Below are 27473 nucleotides of genomic sequence, written 5' to 3' on the forward strand. Positions count from 1 at the left end.
TTTTTTCCTTTTTCGGTATAAAACTCTAAAATGAGTCTCGGCCCTTCTCAACTCTTTTCAAGCATTCCCACTCTTCTGCATATCCAAGACATTTCAAAACTAAGCGGCACTGTTTCTGTCTAAATCCAAACCCAGACACACAAAGCAAAGGGTGAATGAAAAAAAGTGGGAGAGAGATATGGAGAAAGAGGAAAGGAAAATAAGCTCCCGGCTTCCTCCTACCATCACTAATTCCTCATTTCCTCTTAGAAGGCACTGCAAGCTCCACTGAAATCGCACGCTATCGTGTGGGCAAGAGGCGAGAGAGACGGAGAGAAAACCAGCTAAGCCAATCCTGGTAGTCTCAGACAAATCTGATCAACGTTCCAACTACTATCAATGAGGACAACAACAACTGGTTTGTCTATAAAGCACAGCTGAGGGCTTGGGGAGGAGAGGAGGGAAGGCAGAGTGACACGAGGCATTTACCATGCTGTACTTAAACCTTTTTCTTTTTCCTCTTTCTTTTTACCTCTGACGCAGAGCCCAGGTTTTGCTTTCAGTTCGTGCCAGATTTTACCCCATCTTTTATGTTTCATGGGAGCTTGTGACAATATTATCAGAATGCTCTAGCTCAGTGAATACACCCACCAGCACGCTGACAGTGTCCACATGTGCTAAATGCTCCAGCTAGGCCTTTAGAGTTGCCATCACAACAGTGAAGAAATGCTTTCTCAGCCTGTATGAGACTCTATGGGATCAAGAGGGACACTGCATTTAGTGGTTTCTGTTTTAAGGTTTTGCTTGTGAATCTTTTGTACCGTGCACACATCACTGAATGAATAAACCAAAGAGTTCTAATCCACTGGTCAATATCGACCATCTATAATAAGTATGTGGGTTTTTTTAAAGATTAGCACAGCTTATATAGAAGATCCGCTCCTTCATATCCAAAGGTTTAGGAAAGGGGTTGTAAAATGTGCATAATTTCATCTAATGTAATCTGCTGTGTTGTTTCAATAAAAGAACCAAACGGGAAAACATATTTAGTCATCTATTATGCAATGGAAATGTAGGCTGACATTTTTAAAAATATGTTTCAAATACATATTTTTGTCAGTTCTGCCTAACTTTTCTATTTTTGCTTTTATATGCCTTGATCCGGCTCAAGCATGTGGCAGATGCTGAAAGACACACAGGAAAGAAACGAAATGCTTCATTCCATTTGTGCTCCATTTTTATTCCAATAAAACATTATTTCTTCTATATGAATGAATAATTGATATTGGATTTGATTTACATGCATGGATTAAATGTCATGTTTGAGAAGTTGTTGTTTTATTCATATAGGGATCCCTAGAGAAAAACCTAGAGGCTGTGTGTGACATATTTTCATACGCTGCCTTTACAGTAATATAACTTCTCATAATCCTTTCAGTGTAGAAACTGCTCCATCTTCACTGCAGCTGATGAAAATAAAGGCAGAAGAAGAAAGAGAAATTCTGAAATAGCACCAGAAATGCAGTGTTGTAGCTTCTGTCATTTTTAGCACGTGCAGCTTTATTGTTTGACCAATTTATAAATATAATTTCTTGCCTCCTCAGTGTCAAAATTGCTTCCCGGTGAAAGATGTATTTTATATTTAGTTCCATTTTTCTTTGAAAAAATAAAAATTTAATTCAAGTTTTCCAATTGTCAACTGCAAAACAAAATTGTACTATATTTATACTATTTCTTAACACTTAATAGTCACAACCAGGGACAGATTGTGTGTATTATCCCTGATGTGTGTTGTTGTATTATTGTCAACAGAGAAAAGACGTATGACACTAAAATTAAAACTTTTTTGTTGTTGTCAGAGCTCAGTGGATATCACCCCATTAGAGCACACCCCATGCTTTGCCCTGATGCTTAAACACAGCTTATACAAAGTGAAATTGTGGCTACCATGAACAGACTCTGGTTAATGTGGAGGTCAATGTCGTAGAAGCGTCCCCGATGCTCAGTGGGCTCAGTAGACGCTGCCCAAACATGTTGCCCTTTCTTACTGCACCAGGCCAGAGCCGGACCCCCTAGATGGCTGTGAAGTGCCACTCTGACAGTATAGAGACCCCTGGGAAGTCTGTCCCTCATGGCTCTTAGGCAACGCACACACACCTCCACGGGCTGGGGAGCAGTCCTCTGGTCTGCCTACAAAAAAGTACAGGCTTGATTTTATTATCTTTCTTTATTCGTGGAAACTGTGATTATAAAAATATTTTCTTAGGGAAAATACTGTTATTTAATCAACACCCTTATTGAACCAAGACTTCTGTAACTTTGTAAATAACTGTGAGTGTAAATAAAGTTTGTCAAATTCTATTTGAACAGCTTTTCTCTATACTTAAATATAAATATAAATTATTGTATGCTAAGGAAACTACGGGGCAATTAATAATTATATTAATAGATTTTGCCTGTCAACAGTGTCTTTGACTGCTGAGGATATATGAGACCCCCTGAGGAGTTTGCCAAATGGCATCTTAACGTCTGTATTATTTATCATGTAAGCTAAATATTGTCCTTACTTTAATGCTGGTGGCAACATCATTAGAACAAACAAACAGACAGATGGACAAACAAACTAAAAACCTTCATACGAGTATATCTTTCAAACAAGAATTACATTTTTATCTCTCAAAAAATAAATACTCAGATTACAGGTGTTTCAAATGTGATTCCACTAAAGACAAGCTCAGTAAAGTCACAATCTCCTATCTACATATCTCCATTCAATCCCTCAGCGTTTAAAGCTCAAGGCCTTGCTCAAGGGAATACCAGCATTCCTTGATAACGAAACTAGATTCCCTATTCAGACGACTGGTTTTAAAAAAAACCCCATCCTTGTGTTACTAAGATTATCCCGTTAACCTTCAGGCTACATCATTCCACTTGCAAATGCCTTTGTTTGCTTTGGTGACATGTGCCTTGTTTCAGAGCTTAGGATGAGTAATAGTCTAAGCAGGCTAGACAGTCATTTTTATTTTGTTCTAATGAAACATAATCAGACGACAATGTAGATACTTTTTAGCCTTTTGTGTCCTATGGCATCTGTTGAACAGCAGTGGATGAAAAGTCAATCTAGTTTAAACAGAAACCCCTTAGTCACAATTTATTTACTTTTTTAGCACAAACAGTAAATTTGGCCCATTGCTTGCCTTTGCATGGCAACGTTGTAATAACCTGTACAATGTAATTATGTGCTGTTTCTAAATTTCAATGCAATTCATATTTGAGTTTAGTTTAAGTGTAGGTTAAGATTACAGCAACTCCACTCATGAGTTCATGTTCCATCAGGGGCACTTGCAAGGGAGTCTGGAAAGTATGAGACCCTGTGGAGCATGTGCATGTTGGTGTGTGTGTGATGTGACATCATGCACCATAAGCCACTTTACAGCATTTGCCATTTTGATTTCACACATCAAACAGGAAGCAGCACTGCAGCCACCTGATAGCAATCACAGATCACCACAACCAGCCGGAATATAAGCTTTCTTATGTGCACATGTCATTTTTTAAAAATATATATTTATTTTATTTAACCAGTAACTGCATATTTTATAATCATTTGAAAACCAGCAGGAGAAACTGTCTTATGGGTGATATATATATCAGCCAATATACCACTTTTAAAAAACTAGAAGAAAAGTTGAGCTTATAGTTTGACTCCATCTACTTCTGCTTATTCACACCATAACATCATTTACTGCAGGCTTCTAGCTGGATTGAAATAATTATGCATTAACATCAAGATTTTACTGTTTATCTACCAACCTATAGCATAGGATGGCACAAAATTTGGTCCTTACTTTGCTAAGTTGTTGGGTAATACAACTTTATAGTTATGTTACCATGAGACTACTGATACATTGCTATAATATTAACTACTTGTAACCTATCTGTAAGCTGCCATCTGAAGTTTTAAGCAGCTCTCCTGACCTAATCCTGCTGCCAGATGAAGGTAAATAAATCCACAATACAATTCGCACAGTGATACTCAACATATCATCCTATCCTATCCTAAATAAGTGTTGACATGATCTAAGGTCCAACTTCTAATTCCTATTTATTTTATGTGCTCAAATTTACACCATGTTAACCAGTCGCCAGGGGCAAATTCTGAATGCTTGGCAATTAAAGACCTCAGTTCCAATCAATGATATAGCATCACTCAGGGGCTAGTGTCTATACTCATATGCACGCACTTTCACACAGTGCTGTTTGTACCTGAGATTGTTCCCTGCTATTTCATAGTCACGCACCACACACGTTCACCTAGCAAGGGCTGGTGATCCCCATTGCTCTGCCAGGCAATGCAGGGGTGTGTGTGCTGAGCCCTGCAGTAATGCCCCGCAATCTCCCCTCTGTGAGCATCTTTGCATACCAAAACAACTAAAACAATTTAGGCAGAAGCGAAATTAGTATAATTGGTGGCAAAGCCGTTTAGCCCACACATCTCACATTTGGGAGGAGGGGATGAAGACCTCCAAACCCCCACACTGGAACGAGATGTATGCATGCAGACAAGAAAGGAAGAGGAGGAGGAGGAGAAAGGAGCATAAAGAAGCACTGGAATAAAAAATAATAACGTCATACCGGTGTCCAATTTGTAAGCATTGTTATTATCAAGCCCACATGCTTGCACAGGCATCACAGGAGTCAGTCGAGACAGCAAGGTGAAGGTAAAAGGTGAAGTGAGCCAATTTTCCATATCAGAGGTGGTTTGTTTGCCCCAAGCTTGAGTTGTGCCTAAAGTGCCATAACATTACAGCACTCCTACAGATGAGATCAAAGGCTCCAGCGAGGGATCCTCCGTGGTTTTGCTGGCAAGCGGCCGTCCTTTCACTGAAATATCTTTTCAGGGCTTTCCACACATTGACTGATCACACAAAATGCACTCTTAATAGAGACAGGAAATGCCACATACAAAAACTTCCTTTCTTTCTAAGTATGGGCTAATATTCAGAGATTAAGCTTTCTCGTTAATTATTTTCATTTTAATTAGTATATCTTAATTAACAATGAACATTTACCCTTAAAATTTTTTGGCTTTGGAATGAAGGAGGGGGGGTGAAGAAAGGAGAGAATAAATATGACAATCTTTTTGGGACCTCCGGGCAGGATTACTGATGCAGGCTGCCTTAGTTATTAAACACGTTCTAAATTAAATGCCTCCATGAATTTTGCACAGAAATATATTTTCATAGTTTTGCATGCCAAATGTGACATTTTATATTTCAGATTCATCTCGCTGCAGTGATTTTAGGGAAATGTCATATAAACAAAGATTTTGTCATTTACCAAAGGAAATTACTATGCATGGCAGGTTTGGCCATTGCTTTCTCTTCTTTCTCTCTTTCCCTCTCCCTCTTTTGCCCCCTATTCTGCCTGTGCTAGTTGTTTCAAGTCAGCAAGCCATAAAAAATCTTTATCTCAGTGAAACACAGCAATTTGGGAGATAATCGAATGGTGACTGGGGGGCACAAACGCCAGTCTGAGGAATTATACCACAATCTCCCCTGCATTTACAACCTTCCTCAAAGCCAGTTGTCACCCTGGAAGGAAAGCCCCCGACTGAAGATTCATTACATCTTTAAGCCAGCACGGTGGCATGGCAGCCTCATCCCCAGATGCAACACAACAGCACACTCCTCCCACAGCTGGTGATGCTACCACTAAAGCTGCAGTCCCCTTCTCTCTCTTTCCTACTCGGTTATCTTTTCTCTCCTCTAACTCTGTTCCCCCCTTTTTTTCTCTAAAGGCTCCCTTTTCCTCCTACTTATTTTGCAAAAACCAAAGACACCATCCCCACAGAAAAAAGATTCTTTATATGCTACGTAAAAATACATTGTGTCAATATATAGTGATATTGTGACTACGTATTTAGCACGCTGTATAAGGAAAACTGTTTTAGTCAGCGCTGTATTGCAAATATATTTGCGCAGGCGTGTGCACATACAGGAGCAAAATTTGAAAATCTAGAAAATAAAGGATTTTTTTTTGGATACTCTAACAGGTTACAGGATTTCACAAAATTACATCATTCACTTTTGTTTTTTGTGGTTATTTGTAAACACTTCAGGATCAATATCTTCTCCTGCGAGACCACCCTTTTACAGATTAAGGGTATGTCACTTCCTGTTTACATGCTTTCTGTCCTCGGTGAATGTGTGGCTCGCTCTAACAGATCTTACCTGCCACAGGGGCCGTGATGCTGCAGAGGAGGATTCTGGGAGCTCTGTCATCTGGCTGTATTTGGCCATCGCTTCTTCTTGGCCTTCCCCCAACGCTCTGAGTGACGGGCTTTCGATGTCGCGGCTGCTACGTGCACAAACACACACTTGTATGCGATGCGCACAAACACAAGAGGCTAACCCTGTTAACAGCCACCTGCATTTTGGACCCTCTGTTGTTCCACTCTGTAGCCAACAGCGGCTCAATCTAATAACACCACAACAAAACACTTTCCACTGTCTCTCGCTCTCTCTGTCTTTCTCTCCCCCTCCTCTTTTTCTTCTCTCTGCCTTTCAATCTTATCAGTGGTAATGTAATAAGCGGTTGCTTCGCTCTGTCTCCTCGCCACCTCTCTTAATTCCTCAAAATAAAGCAATATCACAAGGGCCCTGGCCTGCCTGTGACTGGGGATAAGATGCTTGTAAAAGGGAGGATAATTCAGCAAATAAATGCTGCGCATCAAAGGCGAGCACTCTTTCTTTTCTTTCTCTCCTTCACTCCCTCCTCTCTGTTTGCCTATCAAAAGTATTACATGTGCTTTCATCAGTTCACAACAAGGCACAATGTGCTTCCTAATGCAATTACTCAACCTCCATTAAATTAGAAACAGTGGAAACAAATGAATTACACATTTGTTACAAAAACCACAAGTCAGCTCTGTGTCTCTGCTCTTTAATTTTTTTCTTTCACAGGCATAGAGAGAGAGAGAGAGAGAGAGAGAGAAAGTGAAATAATTTCTCATTCAATTTCAGGCAGATGTAGCCCTAGGTGATGCATAGAAAGTCTCCCATGTCTAATAGCCACCCACCATTGATATCAGAGGGAATTTACAGGGTTCAAGGCTGTCGAGAGGAGGTCATCTCGCTAAACTCCAAACCACATTCATCTGACAGGGCTGGTGTCCGACTGCCACCCACCCATAATACAACCCGGTGCGAGACGAGATGCTGATGTGTACAGTGGTGTCTTGATTTTATCGTGTCAGCTGGCGCGGTAGTCCGTAATTACTTAAAACTTAAACATGCTAAGCTGATTGCCTTTGGGGCTCTCGCTTCAAGATGTGATGTGTGATCTCTGAATAAAGCGGATGGACCAAGAATTGATGCACCTCCGAGCCCAGTGACATGGACAGATTTCTGTGCCCCGGAGCCATAGTACCCACAACGCAATGTCTGCCGACAAGAGAAGTCATGCGGGGGACACATGAATTACATTCCTTCCCGAACGTCAGTGGGAATACAAATGCTTTCAACACAATTAATGATTACAGTCATGTGACATAAATTTTACATATGGAAAGAAATATGAAATGGGCTGGACTTTACCACGGAAGCAGTGTGTTCATCATGGGTTGTGGTCTCACTGCCTCATCGCTGTCTCTTTGTGAACCGGGCTCCTTTAATTTAAAGTGGATATGTTGTGTTCTCATATGTAGCAAAACAGCAACATCTCTGCTCTGCACTATACAATACATGATCATTTACCTTAAAATCACCAGTGAAGAAAGCCATTAGTCTTTTCTTTCTCTTTGCCCACTCGCTTCTCTTCGGGGGTCCATTCTGAGCCACTTGCTGAAAACATGTTCAAAATCACATGCACGCGTTCTTTTGGGTGCAGCTTTGTGAAACAGTGCAGTGCACCATAATGGCAGAATTAAGCACAAGGAGCAACTGTAATGCAATCTGCAAGCAATCGATACCGAGCCAGACCCTAAAGACATGTAGCGTTTGATGAGTATTTCTGCCGGTTTTACATTCAGTCAGCACATTCACACTCCCCATTCAGACACATTGACACTGCTAAGTGACAATGTCTTGCACTGCAGCGGCTTTGTGCGGCAGAATAGAGAAAGAAGAAAAACGCTATTATTTTTAAAATAGATGTGAAATCTCTGGTGGATAATGTGCTTTCAATGGGAGGTGGGAGTGGGAGGTAGGAGAGCGCATACATATTATTGTCGAATAAGATAACACCGATCCCACTACTGATACAGTACACAGTAGATGCCGCTGATTATCCAGTGAGGAAAGATGAGTCAACTGTTGCTGTGACTTCGGAGTGACAGTAAGTCATTGTTGGGTATTTTGTTTCCCGGTTACATTTACTTTCTATTCATGTAACTTGATACTCTCTCTCCTCTCTTTTCAAATGGGATTAGAACTAAAAATACAGTGGATGGAAGTCCTGCATTCCTGTGTTTACATATGCATTAATGTGTTTCTTTGGAACCTAGATTTGCCTACACAATGAGAACCTGCTGTTCTTCTATCCACTCCCATTTCTCTTCTGTCTGATCGAATGCAAACACTTGTTTTGAAAGAAGCTTCAGATCTTAAAGCTAGTTCAGAAAATCCTCAGTTGGAAAATGAAAAGTAGTCGTGATCTTTTATTTTTTTCCAGAAAAGACCGTGAGACTTGTAAAGCACCGAGGAAATTCAGCTTCTGTTAGAGACAAATATGCATAATAATGCACAACAAAGTGGAAAGAGAGAAGAAGAGAGTCTACATAAATCAAATAAATTAATGGTTTGAGCTTATCATATGTAGAATAGAATATCGATTTAAAATCCATGTTCTAATTTTGAGTCAAGGATGAATGAGTAATCTAACCCCTGAAGTACCTTGAATGCCCGCTGTTCAAAAGAAACATGAGTGCATTCAGCTGAGACCATCTTCCAAGAAAATGAAATGGATTGAGAAGGGAGGGGGGGGGGGGGGGGGGGGGGGGGGGAAGGTTTGGGACAACATAGAAAAGAAGAAAAATAGAAAATGAGAAGAAGAAAATTAAGCCAAGGAAGTTACTCACTTTGCAAACAGGCATGTGAAGAGACAAAAAACAGATAGACGTACATGCACACATGCACAGACTCTATGTCCATTAGCCAAGCCACTGGTACACAGTATAATGGACATGGCTGATGTGCTGGTGAATATGGGATGATGACACAGATATTCCTCTTTGTAGCGCTGACCTGCTGCAGTGAAAGGCTGCCAAGCATGATCATGTCAGGCCGCGCACGCTCCTTCAGCTGCTGGGTGTAGTGGGGGATCACCTCCTCAGCTGTCCTCACTGCAAGAAATATTACAGAGGCAGCAAAAGCATTCTAATATTTAACAAAACTACAAGATTACCAAAGCATGCATGATTCTTTGAATATTATGTCAAGTCTCCCATTGCATCATTGATCCAATCATGCAACCCTGAATTGAATTAATTAATTTTGCAATGCTGAAATAATATCATGTTACTTTTAACTTTGATTTTATGAGACATTTTCTGCTCTCCAATATATATTTGTTTTAATCAGATAATCCATTTAATTTAGTGCAATAAAATAGTACTATGTATATATGTATAGGATAAATCAACATTAAAACGAATAAAAGGATAGCATTACTTTTTACAGTGCTCTCTCTGCCCATTACCATCCTCCCTGCTTCGAGTCCAGCCTCTCCTCCCAGCTCAGTACTACCCTCAGCCTGGGTTTTGGCAATGGTATGGGCCTGGGAGGGCCTGGAGCCCGAGGCATCACCACCACTGTGGAGCAGCAGTCGCCGCTGAAGCACCAGATCACCCGCCTTCACCTCCAACACCTCCTCATCCCTGGAGGCTAGCAGCGTACCTGGAGAGATTCGCATCAGTGGGCATGTGCAGACACACGCACAACCAGACATACACAAACACACACACATACGCACACGGATTTCCACTCGTAAACACTGGAACATGCATTCACATACTGATGGATGAGCATATTTAGCACATCCAGAAACAGGCACAAACTGATAGATATGTGTATGTTTGCAAACAGTATGATGTACTGAAGTGGAAGTTTGTACAAAAACACAATGGTGAACAGTCAAAAAACATCATGTTCAATTCACACATCCACATGTTTGGCTTAAAACTATACTGAGGCAGGACTTTGTTTAGAGAAGGAACAAAAAAGAAATGCTGAATCCTATAATGTTAGTTTTTTATTATAAGAGGTGTACAAAAATATATATTTTTAGTTAGTTTAAAAAAAATAGGATGAATCAATGAATATAGCACATTTCATCAAATTGCTCTATTTCAGTAAAAGGCATTCTACAGGCTAGGCTAATCTAACATGCCCAGACTGAAATGGGACCAAGCCTCTAAACTGAAAAAAACATATGCAAAGTAGTTTTAAGTTAGTAACCTAAAAATCATTACTGAATGGAGAGAGGCATTGTTTGCAGTAGCTTATCATGCTCGCTGTTTCTGTTTCAGTTTTGCTGTGCTGGCTCATTGGTAGAAATGTGATGTATTCTTCAACAATCTCTATATTCAACGTGTGCAGTCCAACGTGTGCAAGAGCCAAATCTGTTAAAACTGCTTAATGCTTTTCACATAGAGGCTGATAGCGACGCCTAACGCCTTACAGAAAACCAGAATACCAGTTTTGTGGTCTTTCATCTCCAAGCCAAAGCAAAGGAATTCATCAAGATAAAAAAGAAGAAGAGCTGAAGATCCAAGGCAGACAGACAAGACTTCTCCAGGATTTTTTTTTCTTAAAAAAGGAAAGAAAAAAAGCTCCAACACTGGCCACTGTCCATTTCATTAATGTTTTGTTTTATTCAGGTTCTTTCTTGTGAAATGTGTATGGTGCTTTGTGACAGGCTGTAAAAGCCAAAACAAAAGCCTGAGAAGCAGTCACAAAATGTCAGGATCAGGACTGACATACTCTGAGCCCTCTGCAAAGAACACTTGAAGCCTACACCGGTGGGAGGCATCCATACAACTGCATAAGGTCATTGTCTTGAAGTCTATTGTAGCTCAGTAAAGTGCTAACTGGCAGTAGTGTTGGACAGTACAGAAGTACAAGCTCTCTCTCTCTCTGTTTCCCTGTCTCTCTTTCCTTCCCTTTCTCTCAGCCTATTGCATGAAGCAACTCTTAATCCAAGATCCTCTTTACTTTCTCTGTGGGATTTCATGAACATTCCAAAACAATGGATGGGGTTGCTAATCTCGGTGGTACAGCTAAATCCAAAACAATAGGAAATAATACAAGCCTGCTAAATTCTACCGTGTTGAAGCGGGCCTAAACCCATCACTTGTGCGCTGGAATTACAAGAGAGATGTGCGTCATGTCAACAGGATCTGGTATGACTGTCTTCACCCAGAACAATGCTAAGCTTAAACCATCTCAGTATTGCCTGGATGGCTACATATTTAAATGAAACTGAGCTAATGAGAAAAGGCACGACTACTGTGAGACAATAGGGTTGCTTGGAAAGCACCGTCTGCTGGTGAGCGTCCCTTTCTAGTTTACTCTTTGTTCTATGGTAGTGCTGCTTTTAGTGGGAAATACAGCATCATATTTTTGGGTGGATGGTTTCTGTTATTTACATTTAACATTAGAAAGTAGAACACACAAGAAAATATGACATTCTTGTTCACAAAATTGTGTTTTTAATGATATTTTAATACAGATGGAAGTTAACAGAAAGATGTATCTCTAAAATCTGAAAAGAAATTTAGTGCTTCTGCACTATCTACACTAACCAGCATGTCTGTGAATTATACCAATGATTTAAACCAGCAATACAAGCAAATACATGCAAACTAGTTTAAGTGATACACATAGGTTAAATGTGCAAAACTGGATGAAATTTGGCTAAATATCACAATAAATCAAGGACCCACAAATCACTATGGCACTGTAGTATAGCTAATAGGGGATACATACCAGGTAAGTCAATGAAGGTGTCTTCGTCATCCAGCAACGCAGTTATTCTTTCATACAGTTTCTTTTCATCAGCAGTGAAACTTTCTGTAAATCCAAACAAGTATATTTGAATGGTGCCAAAAAAAGAAATATATTTCTTTTTGTGTGCTTTAATAATTACTTTCTGCTTATCAGCCAACTCAATCGAAACTGCATCTTAACATGCAAATTAGTCGTGGGGAAGGGTGAAAATCAAGTGTATGTAGAGGGGTAATGAAATGGGAGCATTAACATGCCTGTTAGCTGGCCTGTCATCATGTGATGAGATTTGATTTGGTGGATCCTTTGATATTACACGGCAGTGATATCCAAAAGATACAGGTGAAATGCCTTCTCCATTAATAGCCAGGTTTCATTATAACATGCATATTACTTGGCTCCCAAGAGCTTGCCTTTAATAGGCCTACTTTAGGAGGGGGCTGCAAACTCCTGATATGGCTCTGCACGTGTCATTTGACGGGGGGGGGGGAGAGAGAGAGAAAATGCCACTGTGAAATGAAAACTGACCAATGATACATGACCTTCATCAATGACAACGACTTGGGTAGCCAATCTAGTGATGCCATCACTTGGTGTATTTACATAGACCGCCGTGGCATCACGAATGGCAGCCTGTTACTAGTGATCTCTCTCACCCCTCTTTAATGAACCGAGGAGAACCATTATGACAGAGAATGGCATACTTAATTCCAGCTCATCTTCAGCGCTGACCCCAGTCGTCCTGCAATGCCCCGAGTCCGTCTGCCTTGTCGATGACGGGTCAAAGTAATTTTGCGCACGTTCATTTCCTGTGGAAAGTGCACGACGAGGAAAGCGAATGAGAGAAAGAGGGATTGGGAGTTGGCGGGGTGGTAAGGGAGGGGAAGGAGGGAGTTGTACAGGTTCAGGTTAGTGGTTATTAGAAGCACATGAAGCAAAATGTTAATTTTGAAACCCACACTGTCGAAGGGCAGTGGTAGTGGCTGCTACTAGATAAGGCAGAGCCAAGATGAGACAGGAGTTCAGAGGCGCAGAGAAAGAACTGGGAAAAAGACTCCTGGGTTTCTCAGTGCACCTCTCCACGGCCTGCGGTGCTCTGGGGCCTAATTAGCATGCTGCAAAAGGTCATGGCAAGCAATCTCTTAAATATGACTGCCATATGTTTTCCATGTTCAAAAGGAACTAATGAGAAAGTCTACAAGCCCAAAAGTACCTGGAATTTCAAAGACAATACCAGCTAAATACTCCGAGGTCAGCGGCCTAGAGAAGGAGGCAAGTTTGGGGGAGCAGATCCAAAGGAAAATAACTTGAGCCCATGTCTCATTGACTTCTTATTAGCAATCACTGACCTATGGGTATCAAGTCTGCTCCACAGAGTTTATGGGAATCAGTTGGCTCAGGGGCACTTTCTATTAAAGGTACACCCCACCTACACCTTTTTTTTAACCCCTGGAATCATTATCATTGCAAGCCTTGAATATTTTGCTCCAATCTAAATTGCTTGACTTGTATTTCTCAGATTGTGGGGGGAAAATGGATTAAGTCATGTTATATATTCCACACAAGGCGCGTTTATAGAAGTCTGAGGGCTTCAGTGATTGGTTGCATAAAAATGCGAGTTTGTTTGCATAAAAGGACCACTGGCCACTCGGCCACTACCCCCAAAAAAACTCCACAGAAATTCTTTTGTGTTCTTGTAAAATATCTGCATGAGGTTTTCCTGCTCTTTCATACTCCAACTTAAACACTCAGACTGAAATACTTATTAAGAGTCATGCTGCTACATGACTCTTCAATGGTGTCATAAATTGACTGTGAAATTCACATGTTAAATCCTGGTACATTGTTAGCAGAGAGTTTGAACAATTTCTCCGCAAATAGCTCTGAGGTTATGAAACCCTTTTTTCAAATACAAATTTGCATAATGGTAGTAGCTTCGTGAATCGCCTTTTGAATCATAGCTGTGATTTACCTAAATAGTCTGGCTGCCCTCCAATTCATCTCTCTAATGAAAATTTCAATTATCTGTTCTTACATGCACAATATCTGTAACTAGCACTTCTTGGCAGCCAGAGATACTGTTAGCAGAGACCAAGAGATAATGAAAGAGTCTGGAAAAGGCCAAAGTGTCACAAACATGGAACATTTTCTGTTTGGATCTTCCAGTAAAGGCACACAAGTCAGAAGTGCTTATTGCGTGCTACTGATTCATAGTTTGTGGATTCAGAACCTATAAATTCTTCAGTGCATTTTCAATTTTATTTATTTGCAGTGTTTCAGCAACCATAAATTGCCTTCCTAATCAAGTCCATGTAAAAATGAAGGCAGTCCATCAAAGCAGGCTTCCCTTGTCCAATTGCAGCGCTACTCTGAGTTACTGGCAGTCAGATGTAACACTCCTCTCTGAACGGATGGGGCTCGCTCTCTGATTCCGGATTTGGTCGCCTACCTTGCAAATCCTTATAATGGATATTGACAGTGTTTAATTCACACCAAATGCGAGCCGATGGTGGGAGAGAAAAAAAAAGATGATTGCTTTTCCAGAGCAACTTGAGAATGAACTTTATTTTCCACCCAGGATTTGCTCTGCCTCTTGTGCATAAAAAATAATGACAAAATAGATAATAATTACTAGCCATACACAGCGAAAGCAAAATAAACCATATTAAATCAAGAATCTAACATGTGACTCATCCCCGAGAAAACTGGCACACTCACAACCTCGAACACATCCTAATTTACCATCCCATTCCTCAAGAGTTCTCTCTGACATACTGAATTATAAGGGGGCATATTCGTATGCCTGATTGGCCTTAAGCTGTGTTTTGGGGGCGTTGTGAGTACACCACACAGACAGCGGATCGGCTCGATAGCGTAGTAGCGTATGTAAATGCACTCTCCTATGACTCCAGCCCACCACAAGGCATGTAGCCGAGAGTGGGAGTCAAGGCTGATTGTGTCGAGGGTACTTCTAGATAGAGATAGAACACCCACTACTGTAGCGTTCTCCAGCGAAGGAAGAAGTTATACGAGGGTTGCTTGTTAGGACACGCTTGCTTTGGAATGCAGGGACCAAGGGCCCCCCAAATGGAAAGCTACAGACTGAGAGAAGGAAAGAGGCAGTGAGAGAAAGGTTAGATCAGGAACACATCTACTGTCAACAAATTTGAGGCTAATGAAGAATGAAGCTTCACCTCTTTCTTTGGCAGGGGCTCGCGGCTCCATTTTTTTTTGGTGAGCTGCAAGGGTGCTATCTGGCCTGTCACCTCGTATTTCTCTCCCGAGCCAAACCGGAGGAATGGAACGCTCGGTGCTTCTTTCTCCATCAAAGGCTGGGTTTTCAATGCCCACCACATTAGCTCTCGCTTCTCTCCCTGACAGAATAAATAGAAACATAAATGAAAATACAATGACACGCAGGGCCGGGACAACACTTACATCAAAGTGAGTCATTAAAAGAAAAAAGAAAAAAACAAGGCATATTTATAAACAACAGAATTCTATTGGTGCTTTGACTGCCCCAAAATGTTCAAGCGCATCCTCCTCGAATGATGCTAAAACACAATTAGGTTAAAATTAAATCAGAATCTTGCAGGAGGAGGAGAAAAAAAAGAGGAGAAGAAGAAATGATTAAAATAATTACAAATTGCGCCCTGACAAGCAAGAGCAAAATTTAGCCCAAAGCCATTTGTCTGTAATTAGTTAATTAATCCTTACACAAATTATGAGCAATAACTCATCAAGCAGGACTCACCCATCAGAAATTCAGCCGACTTGGATTTCTTCTGCTTAGGTTGCTGCAGAGCCTTCTGCTGTAACTTCTGGAGGGAAATTGTTAAATGAATAAATTAGCTGCAGAATGAAGATCATCATTTATGATCCGCAACTAACGCAGTATTTTAAATATGGGACGACACTGAAATGTCATTTAATTTACATCGCCGCTAAAGGGGTCAAGCACTAATTGAACAACATGAGTGGAAAAGAATTTAATCATAAATAGATAAGAAAAGTTGACACGAATGTGTAATGAAGGTCACATTAAAATACTCCCTCCTTGTTTCTAAAAAGAACGGGCAACAACACTCGCGCCTGGAAAATTATGCATTTTCTTTCTTTCTTTCTTTTTTTCTGCACAAGCTGCATGAGAGTACACCGTCTCGGTGTGCAAATGAGTATGGAAATCCAGGCACACTTCTCATTACTTCCATTCACATGAACTCAACCTAAAAACCCTCAAAGGAGGGAGAGAAGTGGTGTTTAAATAACATCATGTCAGGTCTCCTGCATTTGGTAAAGACAGATTTTTGATGAAGGACTTATTCTTGAAGATGCCACAAATTTAATATAAATGGCGGCAGGGGGAATACAAAGACAGGCTAAGTGAACACTATTCCGACTTGGAGATGTAGGTGGTCTTCACTGGTATGAAGTGGAAAGAAAAAAGAAGAAGGGCTATAAGACAGAAAGTATGGGTTTCTTTGAAATCAAGAGTATGTGGAACAAACCCCGCACTCCCACATTTCTCTCATTTCTGCGGACAAGCAGAACAATAAGAAAGCCGAGGTAAAAAGCATAAGTAGTTGTTTTTGTTATTGATATGTTTACATAAGAATGCGCCATATAAAAGAGCTTTGTTGCTCAGAGCGTATGGAGCTTTTTAAGCATCATTTTATGCAGATTTCAGTGATGAACTGTGCTCATGCCCATGAACAGCATGTATTTGTATACAATATTTAATTTCAAAGGAAAAATCAAGGGGCAGAATGGGTGGGGAGGGCTTATTTCAACTCTAAATGACAGAGCAATTAAAATAGCAGAGGACTACTTCCAGACCAATCTGGTAAGAGGAGTTTTTGTAAATCTGTTTTTACATTCAACAAGCCCTACAGCAAGACATTCATTTATACCACTGAGATTAATGCTTATCTAATTGTAACTTATTTAAAAACCATTTTCTTTTCGACTGGGTACCAATCATTTTCTCTGAGTTGCACATACAAAAATGAGAGACAAATTTGGCATTGGTGAAGATGTCTCCATGTCGTTTCTTTCATTTTCTTCTTCTTCTTCTTCTCTCTCTCTCTCTGATTTTTTTTTTTACATTTCAGTAAACAATTTACAGAACTTTCTGCACTAATGTTCAGGTGCATACTCAAATTATCGACATTCCCTGCAACAATTAGAAGAAAATTAATCAAACAGTTCTTTTTTTGCTAATGAAAAATGCACACACTCCTCATTTGTACACCAGACAACTTAAATAATATTATCCTGCAAACTAAATCAGTGATTTGAATAAGCTAAATGGTATTTGCATCCTTTATATGGTATTAAAATGCTGATTGTTATTGGAACCTCAGAGCCAATTCGGAAATCCTTAATGACTAAATATAAAATAATGTCCATCCACACTACAGTTTTCCCCCTTGACACTAAAAGCTTGTTGTTCAGCCTTTTAACAACACATACTGTGATTAGAAACATTTCAGATTTGTTTGCTACTGTAATTGATTTTCAGACTAGGAAAATAATCTTTAATAGTCTGCATATATAAGTCCTTTCAACACAGATGTTTGCTATTATTGTTCAATGTTTCTCCCAAGGACACTGTGGCATGTGGCTGGGGATTGAACCACAAACCATCTGAAGAGTGGACGTTTAAGAAGAAGCCACCTTTTATGCTAACAGCCCAATTAGAAATATCTGCAATATCATTTACTTCATAATTTATAGCAGACTTTACATTTTAAGCACATAACATGAAGGGTTTTTGGCACTGTTCTTTTTTTCTTTCTTTGTCTTTACACTGGTTGTCCTCAAAGCACATTTTGTATTACTCTGATTTATAAAAGTTCCCATGTTTCTAACTGTGCATAGTGCGATAGCTTCATGCCCTGCAAATAAAAGTGTCAATTTGAATATAAGGTAACCAAGTAAAGAGCCTAGACTCTATATGGTAGCCCCAGACTCTGGGTGCACATCCTGCCATGTAAAGCTCTCTGTCATGAAAGCTAAGAAAGGACTCATTAAAAAAAACAAAAAAGCCAACTAATTGGTCAGGTGCAGGACTTACTATGCAGTACACTGAGATATGTGAAAACCAGCCCAAGCCAAAGTTTCTGCTGTTTTCTGTGACTTTGCACAAACATGTGTTAAACTTTTGGAGCTGCACCAAAATTACACGCCAAGAAATTTGGATATATTATACCATTCACAACAGCCATACTGTAAATAGTAGCAGAGCACAAAAGGCCCATTCTCTTCCCATCTGAAGGCATCTACATATGCCCCTTTAAATCCACCCACTCCACCTCATTTCACTGTGAAGCACACCAAATGCTTACTTTGCAGCCAACATGGGAAAAAAATAATTTACAATGGGTGACAAAAAAGGAGAATCGTGACTTTTTTCCCTTTCTTTCTTTTTAAATGTGATTGTTGTCAAAAGGAATTGAGCACAACAATGCCTTGTTCAGTTCTTGTTGCATTCAAAGGCATAGCTAGAAGGGCTTGGGGAAGACCGCTCGCTGCTAGGGGCTGGTGGGCACAGACCAGCTAGAAAGTGAATTTTGCATACTGTACGGATCATCGCCCAGTTCAGCCCAGTCACATTGAATCTGCCATCAACCAATTGTGCTTCATGAAACCGTCAACCCTCATTTACGTCTGCCTGTTTTCTTCCCCATACAGCTGTAAACAAGGCCCCAGCTTTGAGCTGTCTTCCTCTGTCCCTGCGCGCTGCTTGCCAGGGGAGAGTAGACAGCAAAACCTTGTCTTCACTGAGCTACTTAAAGCTACCATTTCCAGACAAGCACCCTGCGCACTAGGCAAAGGATTCAGGGACAAGAGTGATTCTGGAAGTGACAAGAGTTTTAAGAGCTTTACACAGAGATCCCATAATGTGTTTTGTGTCTTCACTGAGCTCCAACTTGTACCTAAAAATAATTTCTTATTTGTCTTGATCAACACAGTTTGAATCCAAGGGCATGATACACACAGCGAGTAAAGTCATTAATATACATATATGTGCGACTACACATCATAACTCCATGCAATAAAACGATGTGACACGCAAAAGTTGAGCCTTGCTAAATCAATGACCACTTTTGTTTTCATGTTGACAAAGTCTCTTTTTATCTATCCACATAATAAAAATTGTTATATTGATAAAATATCATAAGAATAATTAAAACATCTACAAAGCATCTCTATTTAAATGAGTATAGATAAGGTTAGCATTTTGTTTCAAAAGCATACAAAGCCAATTCTACCCTTAAAATGTGAAACCGTCTCAATTTATAGAGCAGCCTTATATGTGCATGGTAATTGTGACCCACCAAACAGTTTCTTCTAAACAACAACCGCGTCAGTTGGTGTAGACAGAAAACATAATTAGTATTCAAGCTTAATTAATCTACGCTGGCCCCCTTTAAGTGAATTAGTCAATTATTTATGCATGTGTGCTCCTTTGATGCTAACAGATTATGTATGTTGCTGGAAAAAACCTTGAAAAATGACTTTGAAAACTTTCTACCATAAAATGTCACTACAAGCTTTTGTACCGACTTAGAAATGTCATTGAAGGGCATGAATTCTGAATGGATGTGAAAACAAACTGCAGAGAATCAGTAAATTCTTATTGTTGCCAAAATTTTAGATAAGTCGTCTAAACGCTGCAATTCCACAATCCAGGGAAAAATACAAAACAAATACCAAAATAATGCCAGTAAATATGAGCCAAATATGCTCTTTTTGTCCTAATCCATGGAATGGAAATCTAACACAGGTCGGATCAAGGTCTTTCCTAGGATCATGGGAACTCCTTGGGATTTTCAAGAGCCTTTTTGTTTTTACCCTTGAGAACCAGGCACTGGCCTCTGCATCTCTCAGTCCCCCCCCATTGAAAACCCAGAGGCAGCACAGAGGAATGCTAAATGTCAATGGTCAGGCTGCTCCAGCACCTTGAGAGAGAGGGAGAGCTGGAGGTACAAGGATTTGACCTCGCTGTGTTCAGTCACACTGTTATGAGGGCCAGAAGTGAAACTGTACTCACACTGCCAAAGGTGTCCATCTCCACAAACTGCAAAAGATCATCACTGGCTGACCCTGATTTCTGAACTTAGACCAGGCCTAAAAAACAGAATGTGTGAAAAATGGTGGAAAAAAACATAAAGTTAAACCGAGGCTCATGAAAAACTAAAAACTAAATAAAAAGCACAGAGATGCTACTATTGACTTAATTTCAAACGTTAAATTTGCCTCTTAATTTAAAGCATGCCTATATTATTAGAGCTATAAAAAAAAAAGGTTTATTTGAATGTGTGTACGAAAGCCTTTACTGCAGCACACACAGCATTACACACTCTCCTCCTGCTTGTGTGCTTAAAACCGTTATCTCTGCAATGCATCTCAGAGAATGTAGGACACTAAACACCATTTATTATCACAGATAACAAATTATTTGCCTTGATTATTCAAAGTGTTTATTCATTTACATCTGATACAATATCATTTGGTATTTTTATCGTCTTTTCCTATGGTAATTCACATGGCTTGCACAAGTTTCTGCTGAAATAGCAAAACAAACCCCAGGCAAAATGTGAAAGATTATCCCATACCATGCGAGCTAGGATGAAATGCTATACTTTTTCACACTGAACACTGCTCCACTGGGTGTGATTGAAAAACATGTAAAGCTATTGAATCTGTGGTTTGTATATGTGAGGGAAAATGAGTGTTGTAACAAGTGGGCCAGTGTTTTTGTAATTGTTTCAAATTACACTCGACGTAATAACTCAGTGAAAGCGGAGCCAGTGTGCGGTCCGCACACATTAACTAGGCAAAGACCACAGGATATCCATGCACCTTATCACGGCCCACAAAAAAAGAGAACAAAAAAAGAAAAGGAAAAAGCGATCGCGTAAACAACTGTGGAGAGTAAAACTTTTCAGCTACATTTCCAGCTGCATCTATTTGTGTCTAATGGCGCTTATCACCAGAAGAAGGATAATACTTTTAGATAAAGAGGTGCTTTGTAGCATTTCCTGTACATGTGTATTTTATTGAATTAAAGACACCCTAACATTCCTGTTTTTAATTTGGTGAACTGTTTTTCTGGCATTGTGTGTTTGCATGTGTGTGTGTGTGTGCAATCGTTTTACACAGGCTGTAAAATTGTGATGCTGTGAGAAAAATAAGTCCATTAGTAGTTAAAACTGAACACCCCCTGCCAAATACTGAGATTGCCAGTACTGTTGTTAACCATATAAAGGACTGGCTCACTTTTCTGCTTTCCGTCAACAGCCATATGTGAATATATTACAGCACTGCACAACAAACCCCAAAGGTCCAGGAAGTTTAATGCACTTTCTGGACTTTTTTTTTTTTTTTTGCTAGTATCAATCCAAAAAAAAAGACAAGAAGTTTGGACTTCTCTGCTGTGTTAATTTAACTCATGTGTTTACTGAGCAATACACCCATGCAAACACACTCTGCCGACACGAGCCAGGGTGCAGCTAAATGATCTATATACGATTTCCTGCAATTGCATTTGTTTTTGACCTGCACACCACAAAACTGTTCAATCACAGCAAAATGGTGGGAACAAGCAGCTCGGTTCAGAGTTTAAAAAGACAACGCTGCCGTCGATTGATTGCTGTTTTAAATTTTGGAACTGAAAATATTTCGGCTTTTAAAGAACTTTTTCACGACTTTTTCTGGACCTTTCCACACAAAGCAGCATTTTAAAGGCTTTCTCTCAAAACTTTTTAAGAGTTAAACTTTATTCACATAAATTCAAACACTGAATATATTAAATAAGGAGCTTGTGCTTTACCCTAGACGTCTAAAATAGTGACAGCACTAATATGAACAATGGATCTACTGATTAAAAATACCGCAAGTGTGTGCATTGTTCCTCAGGAATGTCACTATATTTGACCTGCAACCTTTTTCCATCTACTTCTTTCGCCCTGAGAAAGACCATCTCCTCTGTCATCTAGTCAGCTAAGCTCAGTCAGCCCCTAATCCAGAATGACAGTGGGATCAGTGTTTGCAGTAGACAAGGCACTTCCCCTTTTTTTGAGGCATGGTGTGACCTGAAATCTTCCCTGACATTTTTTTTCCCGTTTCCACAAACACGGATCGGGGCTGTAATTCAATAGTCACAAAGAGACAGGGCATCGCGCACCAAAGAATATTTTATTTGCTTGCAGACAGAAGCCTTTTCTTGTTCTTTGACAGCCGTCAGTCTCCCCCAAAACACACAGTTCACACGGCTGACAATAAGAGTCAAAAAAGGGGCCAGGCTTTTTAACATTTTGCAGCATATTTACTTTAAATGTGCTCTTTGCACTTTATAAATTTATAGTAACATAAGAAACAATCCCTTTTTCTGAGTTCTGTCAAACTGCTCCTCTTCAGGTAAATTAAAAGCAGGTAAGAAGGCTTTTCACTAAACTATGTAATTTGATCTGAATGGATTATTAAGCCAAACTTTTGCAAATAACTAGCACACCATAACAGTAACTGAATACATAGATATTGTTATTACTTAGGATTAAGAGGTATGTTACCTTGTGAAGTCAGAATCCTCCCTCTTTATGGTTAGCTACACCTCAGTCGCCAAGGCGATAGTGACGCAGGTCCTAACAGCAAGCCCTTACACTTGGTGTCAGATGACCTCCTCATGTTCACTTTCTCTGGGTGAAAGTACACACGTCCGGTTTTAAACTTTTTATATTTGAAAGATAGCACACAATTCATTATTCGAGAGCGGCAAGATGACTGTCATGAATACAACATGAATGACAGAAGCAGGAACTGTGAGTTATCCAATTTCACATTTTGGGGAAGGACATTTCTGACAGTTTGTGGCAACCCATGACCAACACCATTAAGCTGGCAAGATAAAGTCTGGTCTGTGTAATAGTTTCATCTAACAGATGGCATCACTGCTCAACAAGGCTGAATTATTAATGCGGAGTGCGGTATGGCGCTTCTTCAAACAAATGTTTACATATAGTTTCACCTGAACAAAAGTACGAAACTTCCCCCTTTTGTCATCGCTCAGTGTCGATTCCAGTGAACCTCCCAAACTGACGTTAAAGTGCTCGTGCTGCTGTGTAAACATCCATTATGTAGTATGTGACAATTCACACGAGTTGCATGCATTATTTAAAGGAAAGTGCAGACAAATGTATTTCTCAGCCAAAGAAAACCAAGCAAGCTTTACAGCTGCTATGAAGGATAGTCACAAAATGCCCAGCGGATTGGCCCATTCATGTTTGGCATAAGGCATATTAACACTAATGTCTCCTTAAAACAGATCATGAACTACTAATGCTTCCCTTAGAACAAACAGTCAGCCTCTGTTTTATTTATGACTGCAAAGCCATCAGGCCATTGGTGGCCTTTTCAACTGAGGAAGAGAGATTGCTCATATGTATCAGCAATGAATAGCCCTCATTTGTTTTTTGCCACTACGGAGTCACTGTTTTGTTTTATCAAAAGTTTATGATAGCTGCTGTGAACACTCTGAGTTCATTCAGGGGACCCGTATCACACTCTTTCTTTGGTTAATGAACAAAGCCGAAAACAATCAGAAGTTAACTACGAACAACAACGCATCATTAATGCATGTTTGAATCAAAAGCAGTATTTACAGGATCTATATTACACTTACATTTGTTTAATTTTATTTTTGCTTATTAAGCTGGTTAAATATATTCTAAATAAGATGCCCACCGATTTGGACCTCCCATTTTCTGCCTAAGCTGTCATTGATCGTTTATGCGATTAAATATAGACCTAAATCTCCATCTTATCCAATTAATTCTCTTTGCAGGCATGAGAGTGGCTAATGATGTTATCTTACCTAATTAACCTGTATAGGGATTCAACTCCAGGACAGGGGATTGTTCATCCTTCATCCAAGTGTTCATTATTATCATTACAATCATTATCATAAAAGGGCCAACTTATGATGTTGGCCATTCCACCACTATTAATCTAGATTGAGTCTTTTTTTTTTTTTCATTTTGGGGAGGGGGATCCTTTGGGTCATTTTTAATTATCACTAAAAGAATGGGAATTCTTGCAAAGCTGAGTAAGTTCAGTTGTGGTCACAGCAATCACTGCAATCCCACGAGGCCACATTACGCGAATGTGATCCGACTGTCTATGACTGAAGGGACATTTCAGATTTTTGCTGTGTTTAGGGCCCTGTGTCCCAAATACATTGAAACTGTTTCTACAGCTTTCTGTCAGCTTTCCATTTGAGTGTGGGCTTCAACCTATTAACTCCGCATACTTGAAGAAGATCAATAGCCTTCATTGGGCCATGTGTCATTAGCTAATCGGATATTGATGAGGGTATTGACACACACCTAATTAATCTCAGGCCTGGTGCTGGCTTTCATATGTTTCCTTAATTATGCACTTCATCTTAGTCCCAACACATCAGCAGATTTCTGCTTCCTGTGTGACAGTGAGTAAAAGTTACCTGTCAAGTCTCACTCTAGCATTTAAAGTTTTTTTTCCTATGTTGCTCTTTTAAAACTGGTATTAATTTTAGGAGCACTGAAGTAAACAAGCATGTTAAGCACGTTTAGTTCTGAGTCAGTTTCCTAAACCTAGTATTATTGTAATCATTGCCACGGAAATCCTATGTGAAGAATGAGTAAAGCATGCCAGCTTTATGCATGTGTGCACAGAAAGTATGCATACACACACTATATAGGTAGGAGGACCCATGCATTCATGTGCACTTCTTTGCACAAACCTTTCATATACGTTCGCATGTGCTTTGTGTGCAGCTGTATATGTATATCTGTTGTGTTGAAACATCCCGGCTGATCAATAGAACAGCGCGCTGGTGTACAGATGAGAGAGCACCTGAAGGTGACCCTGACTACTGGCATCACCACAGGGCTCCAATAAGCTGCTCCTCAACCGCTGCTCTGCAAACCACAAATCTCCAACTTTTAGCCTGCTGCTGTTGGTTTGATTATTGTTTATAGATACAGCCGAGAATTAAAGCATGGCCCGCAGGCAGCATAATTATTTACAGCTGAAAACTCATATCATTACCAGCATGCTCCTAATTGCCAGAAGTAATATCAATGTTAGTTGATTAAGCTTATTTTTTTCATCTTCACTCTCTGTAATGTGCAGAGATTGTTTTCCCTCAGCATATGGGGTGACGGTTTATCTCAATACAGCTGTTCATCTGGCTTCACTTCTATTCCCCCCCCCCCCCCCCCCCCCCGCTGTTCATTCCAAAATACAATATTGTGGTATCTTCAGAGGGTAGAGATCGATTGCTCTACTTTTTGTATTTTGCTCACAAGGTCAAAGAAAACACAAGAGATTCATCCTTCATTGCTCAAAAATAATTTATCTCTGTAAAGATTTTCCCTAAATAGACACAGATGTGACTTACAGGAGCAATTGCACATACTGACTCAAGGTGATGTCAGAGTTACAGAGAAAGGTCCAGCGAGATGTAAACCTACCGTTAATTCACAATCGAATGATTAATTCAAACAAATGTTTCTTTGGCCTGGACCTCTCTCCCTTTGCTATGGACTTGTCAAAATATTTCACCCTGTATTTAAGGCAGCAAGAAAGATGAGGCTATTAATAACATCGCCCATGAAGGGAAAATATATAAACCTTGAAGGCTACATTATTATTCGCATGTACTGTAGATTACTCAAACATGAATGTGGCGCTGCAGCACCATAAACCTATTTCTTGGATCCAAGTATAGGAAACTGATGTAAAAAAAAAAAGTTTATCCTGTTGTTTTATGCTAAATGTTAAAATTAAAAAGGATGAAACACTGAACTGTATTATATACTGTTTATCTGAAACTGCCTCCTATGCATGTACATAATGCCTTAACATCCACCAGGTTATTGGGAATCCATTCAGTGTTAAGGGCAAGGTTTGGGGTCTGTGTGCATTTTTACAGAGAAACTGTAATGGCAAAATCTATGACATCTTTTTATTTTAACATCCTCTAATATAGAAAAACCTGCCTTTTAAAACAATACCCAACTGTAACCCTAAACCTTGACGAGTCATTGGTGACCTGTTGGATTTTATAGGCGAGTGAAACTGGAAAAGGTGTTGCTAAGAGTAAGTGTTAGTGCAATTCTGTCAAAAAAGAAAAAAAATTCTGTATCTATTGTCAAAAAAATTTTTCTGAATTCGCTTTGCTGTCTCTTTCACCATAGAGTTCATGTAGATCTATAAGAGCGGGAGTGAGTGACATTTTTTTTTAAAGTGGCTTGCATGTAAAACCTCAACTTTGGTTTCATCAATCTCGAGAAAAATTGCTGTAGAAAGGAAACTTGCTTTACATGATGCACCATAAGCACATGTGAAAATTTCACATTACTTATTTTGAATGCCTCAAATGTCAAAGAGAAAACTGACGTGGCCCTAAAAGATTGCGTCTATAAGGGAATTAATCACAAGAATCCTTCTCCTGTTTCTATGGTTAAAATTGTGCAGAGGAGTGGAATAATTTTTAAAAGGGCAATGCAAATAGTGATTAAAAGTGTGCCTAGGGTCATCATTAGGGCATGATCTCACAGAAATTGAGAGTAAGAGGGACGTGTTTGAGAAACATTTTGGTGACCAACAAGGGGCTTTTCACATGCAAATGACTCCATATGACAAGAATTTATTATTTATTATTTTTGACAGGCAGTGAGTCTGCCCCTTTTGATGAGCACCCAAAGTGCTTGAGGAAATTAGACAATTGTTAGGAAACTTTGTGCTATAAATACATTGTTTTTCTTTCTTTGCCATTTATTCTGAAATACAGCGAAGACATGTCAGAGTGAAGGACTTATGATCTCTTTTTAAAGATCAGGAAGCCAGAGGCTGCACTCTGTTAGTGGCTCAAAGGGTTGGCGTGTATAGGATACGATAAGAAATACAGTCTGAGACAAGAGTGAACATACAAGTTTGGCTTTATCGATTGCTTCAACTTAACTTTGGTGACTCACAGCAAACATCAAAAGAAATATGTAATATAAAACCGTACTGCTGCTTGGTGATTGGTTATATTTAGCTTAAAGTAGCTTAAGTTTATTGACTTTTTTGAACAACTAAACATCAAAAATGTAACAAAAACATGACATACAACATTGTGTAAAAGTCTTAAGCAGCCAAACTTTCTTTTAATTTGTAATTCATCACTTTATAAGAATTATAAAGTGATAAATCCAAATTTAAAATTTTGGTTCAAATCATCAATATATGTGGAGAAGTCCGGGAGAGAGGTACAACAATGAGTGTGTACCACCTGGAAAGCATCTGATTGGCAACAGCTTCATTTTTCAGCATGACAATGAATGCAAACACAGTAATGCAGTAAAATCATACCTGGATATAAAAACACACAATGAAAGACTATCTGTCATGGATTGGCCTCCCCAGAGCCTAAACCTCAACATTACTTAAGCAGTGTGG

General features: G+C 39.6%; 1 protein-coding gene across 1 annotated transcript in view; it reads right to left on the reverse strand.

Moving 5' to 3' along the window:
* ofcc1 (orofacial cleft 1 candidate 1) overlaps positions 1 to 20119 on the reverse strand; it is a 74401-nt gene extending 54282 nt beyond the window's left edge. Inside the window, exons 1-11 of the mRNA XM_085417765.1 lie at positions 20041 to 20119; positions 15739 to 15805; positions 15179 to 15358; positions 12685 to 12793; positions 11967 to 12046; positions 9651 to 9875; positions 9225 to 9322; positions 7737 to 7823; positions 7578 to 7648; positions 6213 to 6339; positions 1927 to 2169 (exon numbers count right to left, since the gene is read on the reverse strand). Coding sequence (XP_085273891.1) covers positions 1927 to 2169; positions 6213 to 6339; positions 7578 to 7648; positions 7737 to 7823; positions 9225 to 9322; positions 9651 to 9875; positions 11967 to 12046; positions 12685 to 12793; positions 15179 to 15358; positions 15739 to 15805; positions 20041 to 20058 — 1305 coding nt within the window. The 5' untranslated portion in view covers positions 20059 to 20119. The remainder of the gene's footprint in view (positions 1 to 1926; positions 2170 to 6212; positions 6340 to 7577; positions 7649 to 7736; positions 7824 to 9224; positions 9323 to 9650; positions 9876 to 11966; positions 12047 to 12684; positions 12794 to 15178; positions 15359 to 15738; positions 15806 to 20040) is intronic.
* Between the last annotated feature and the right edge of the window lie 7354 nt (positions 20120 to 27473).

This window comes from Rhamphochromis longiceps, linkage group LG9 (assembly GCF_057381845.1).
Source record: "Rhamphochromis longiceps isolate RC_006_pf linkage group LG9, R_longiceps_female_GT1.1, whole genome shotgun sequence".
NCBI lineage: Eukaryota > Metazoa > Chordata > Actinopteri > Cichliformes > Cichlidae > Rhamphochromis > Rhamphochromis longiceps.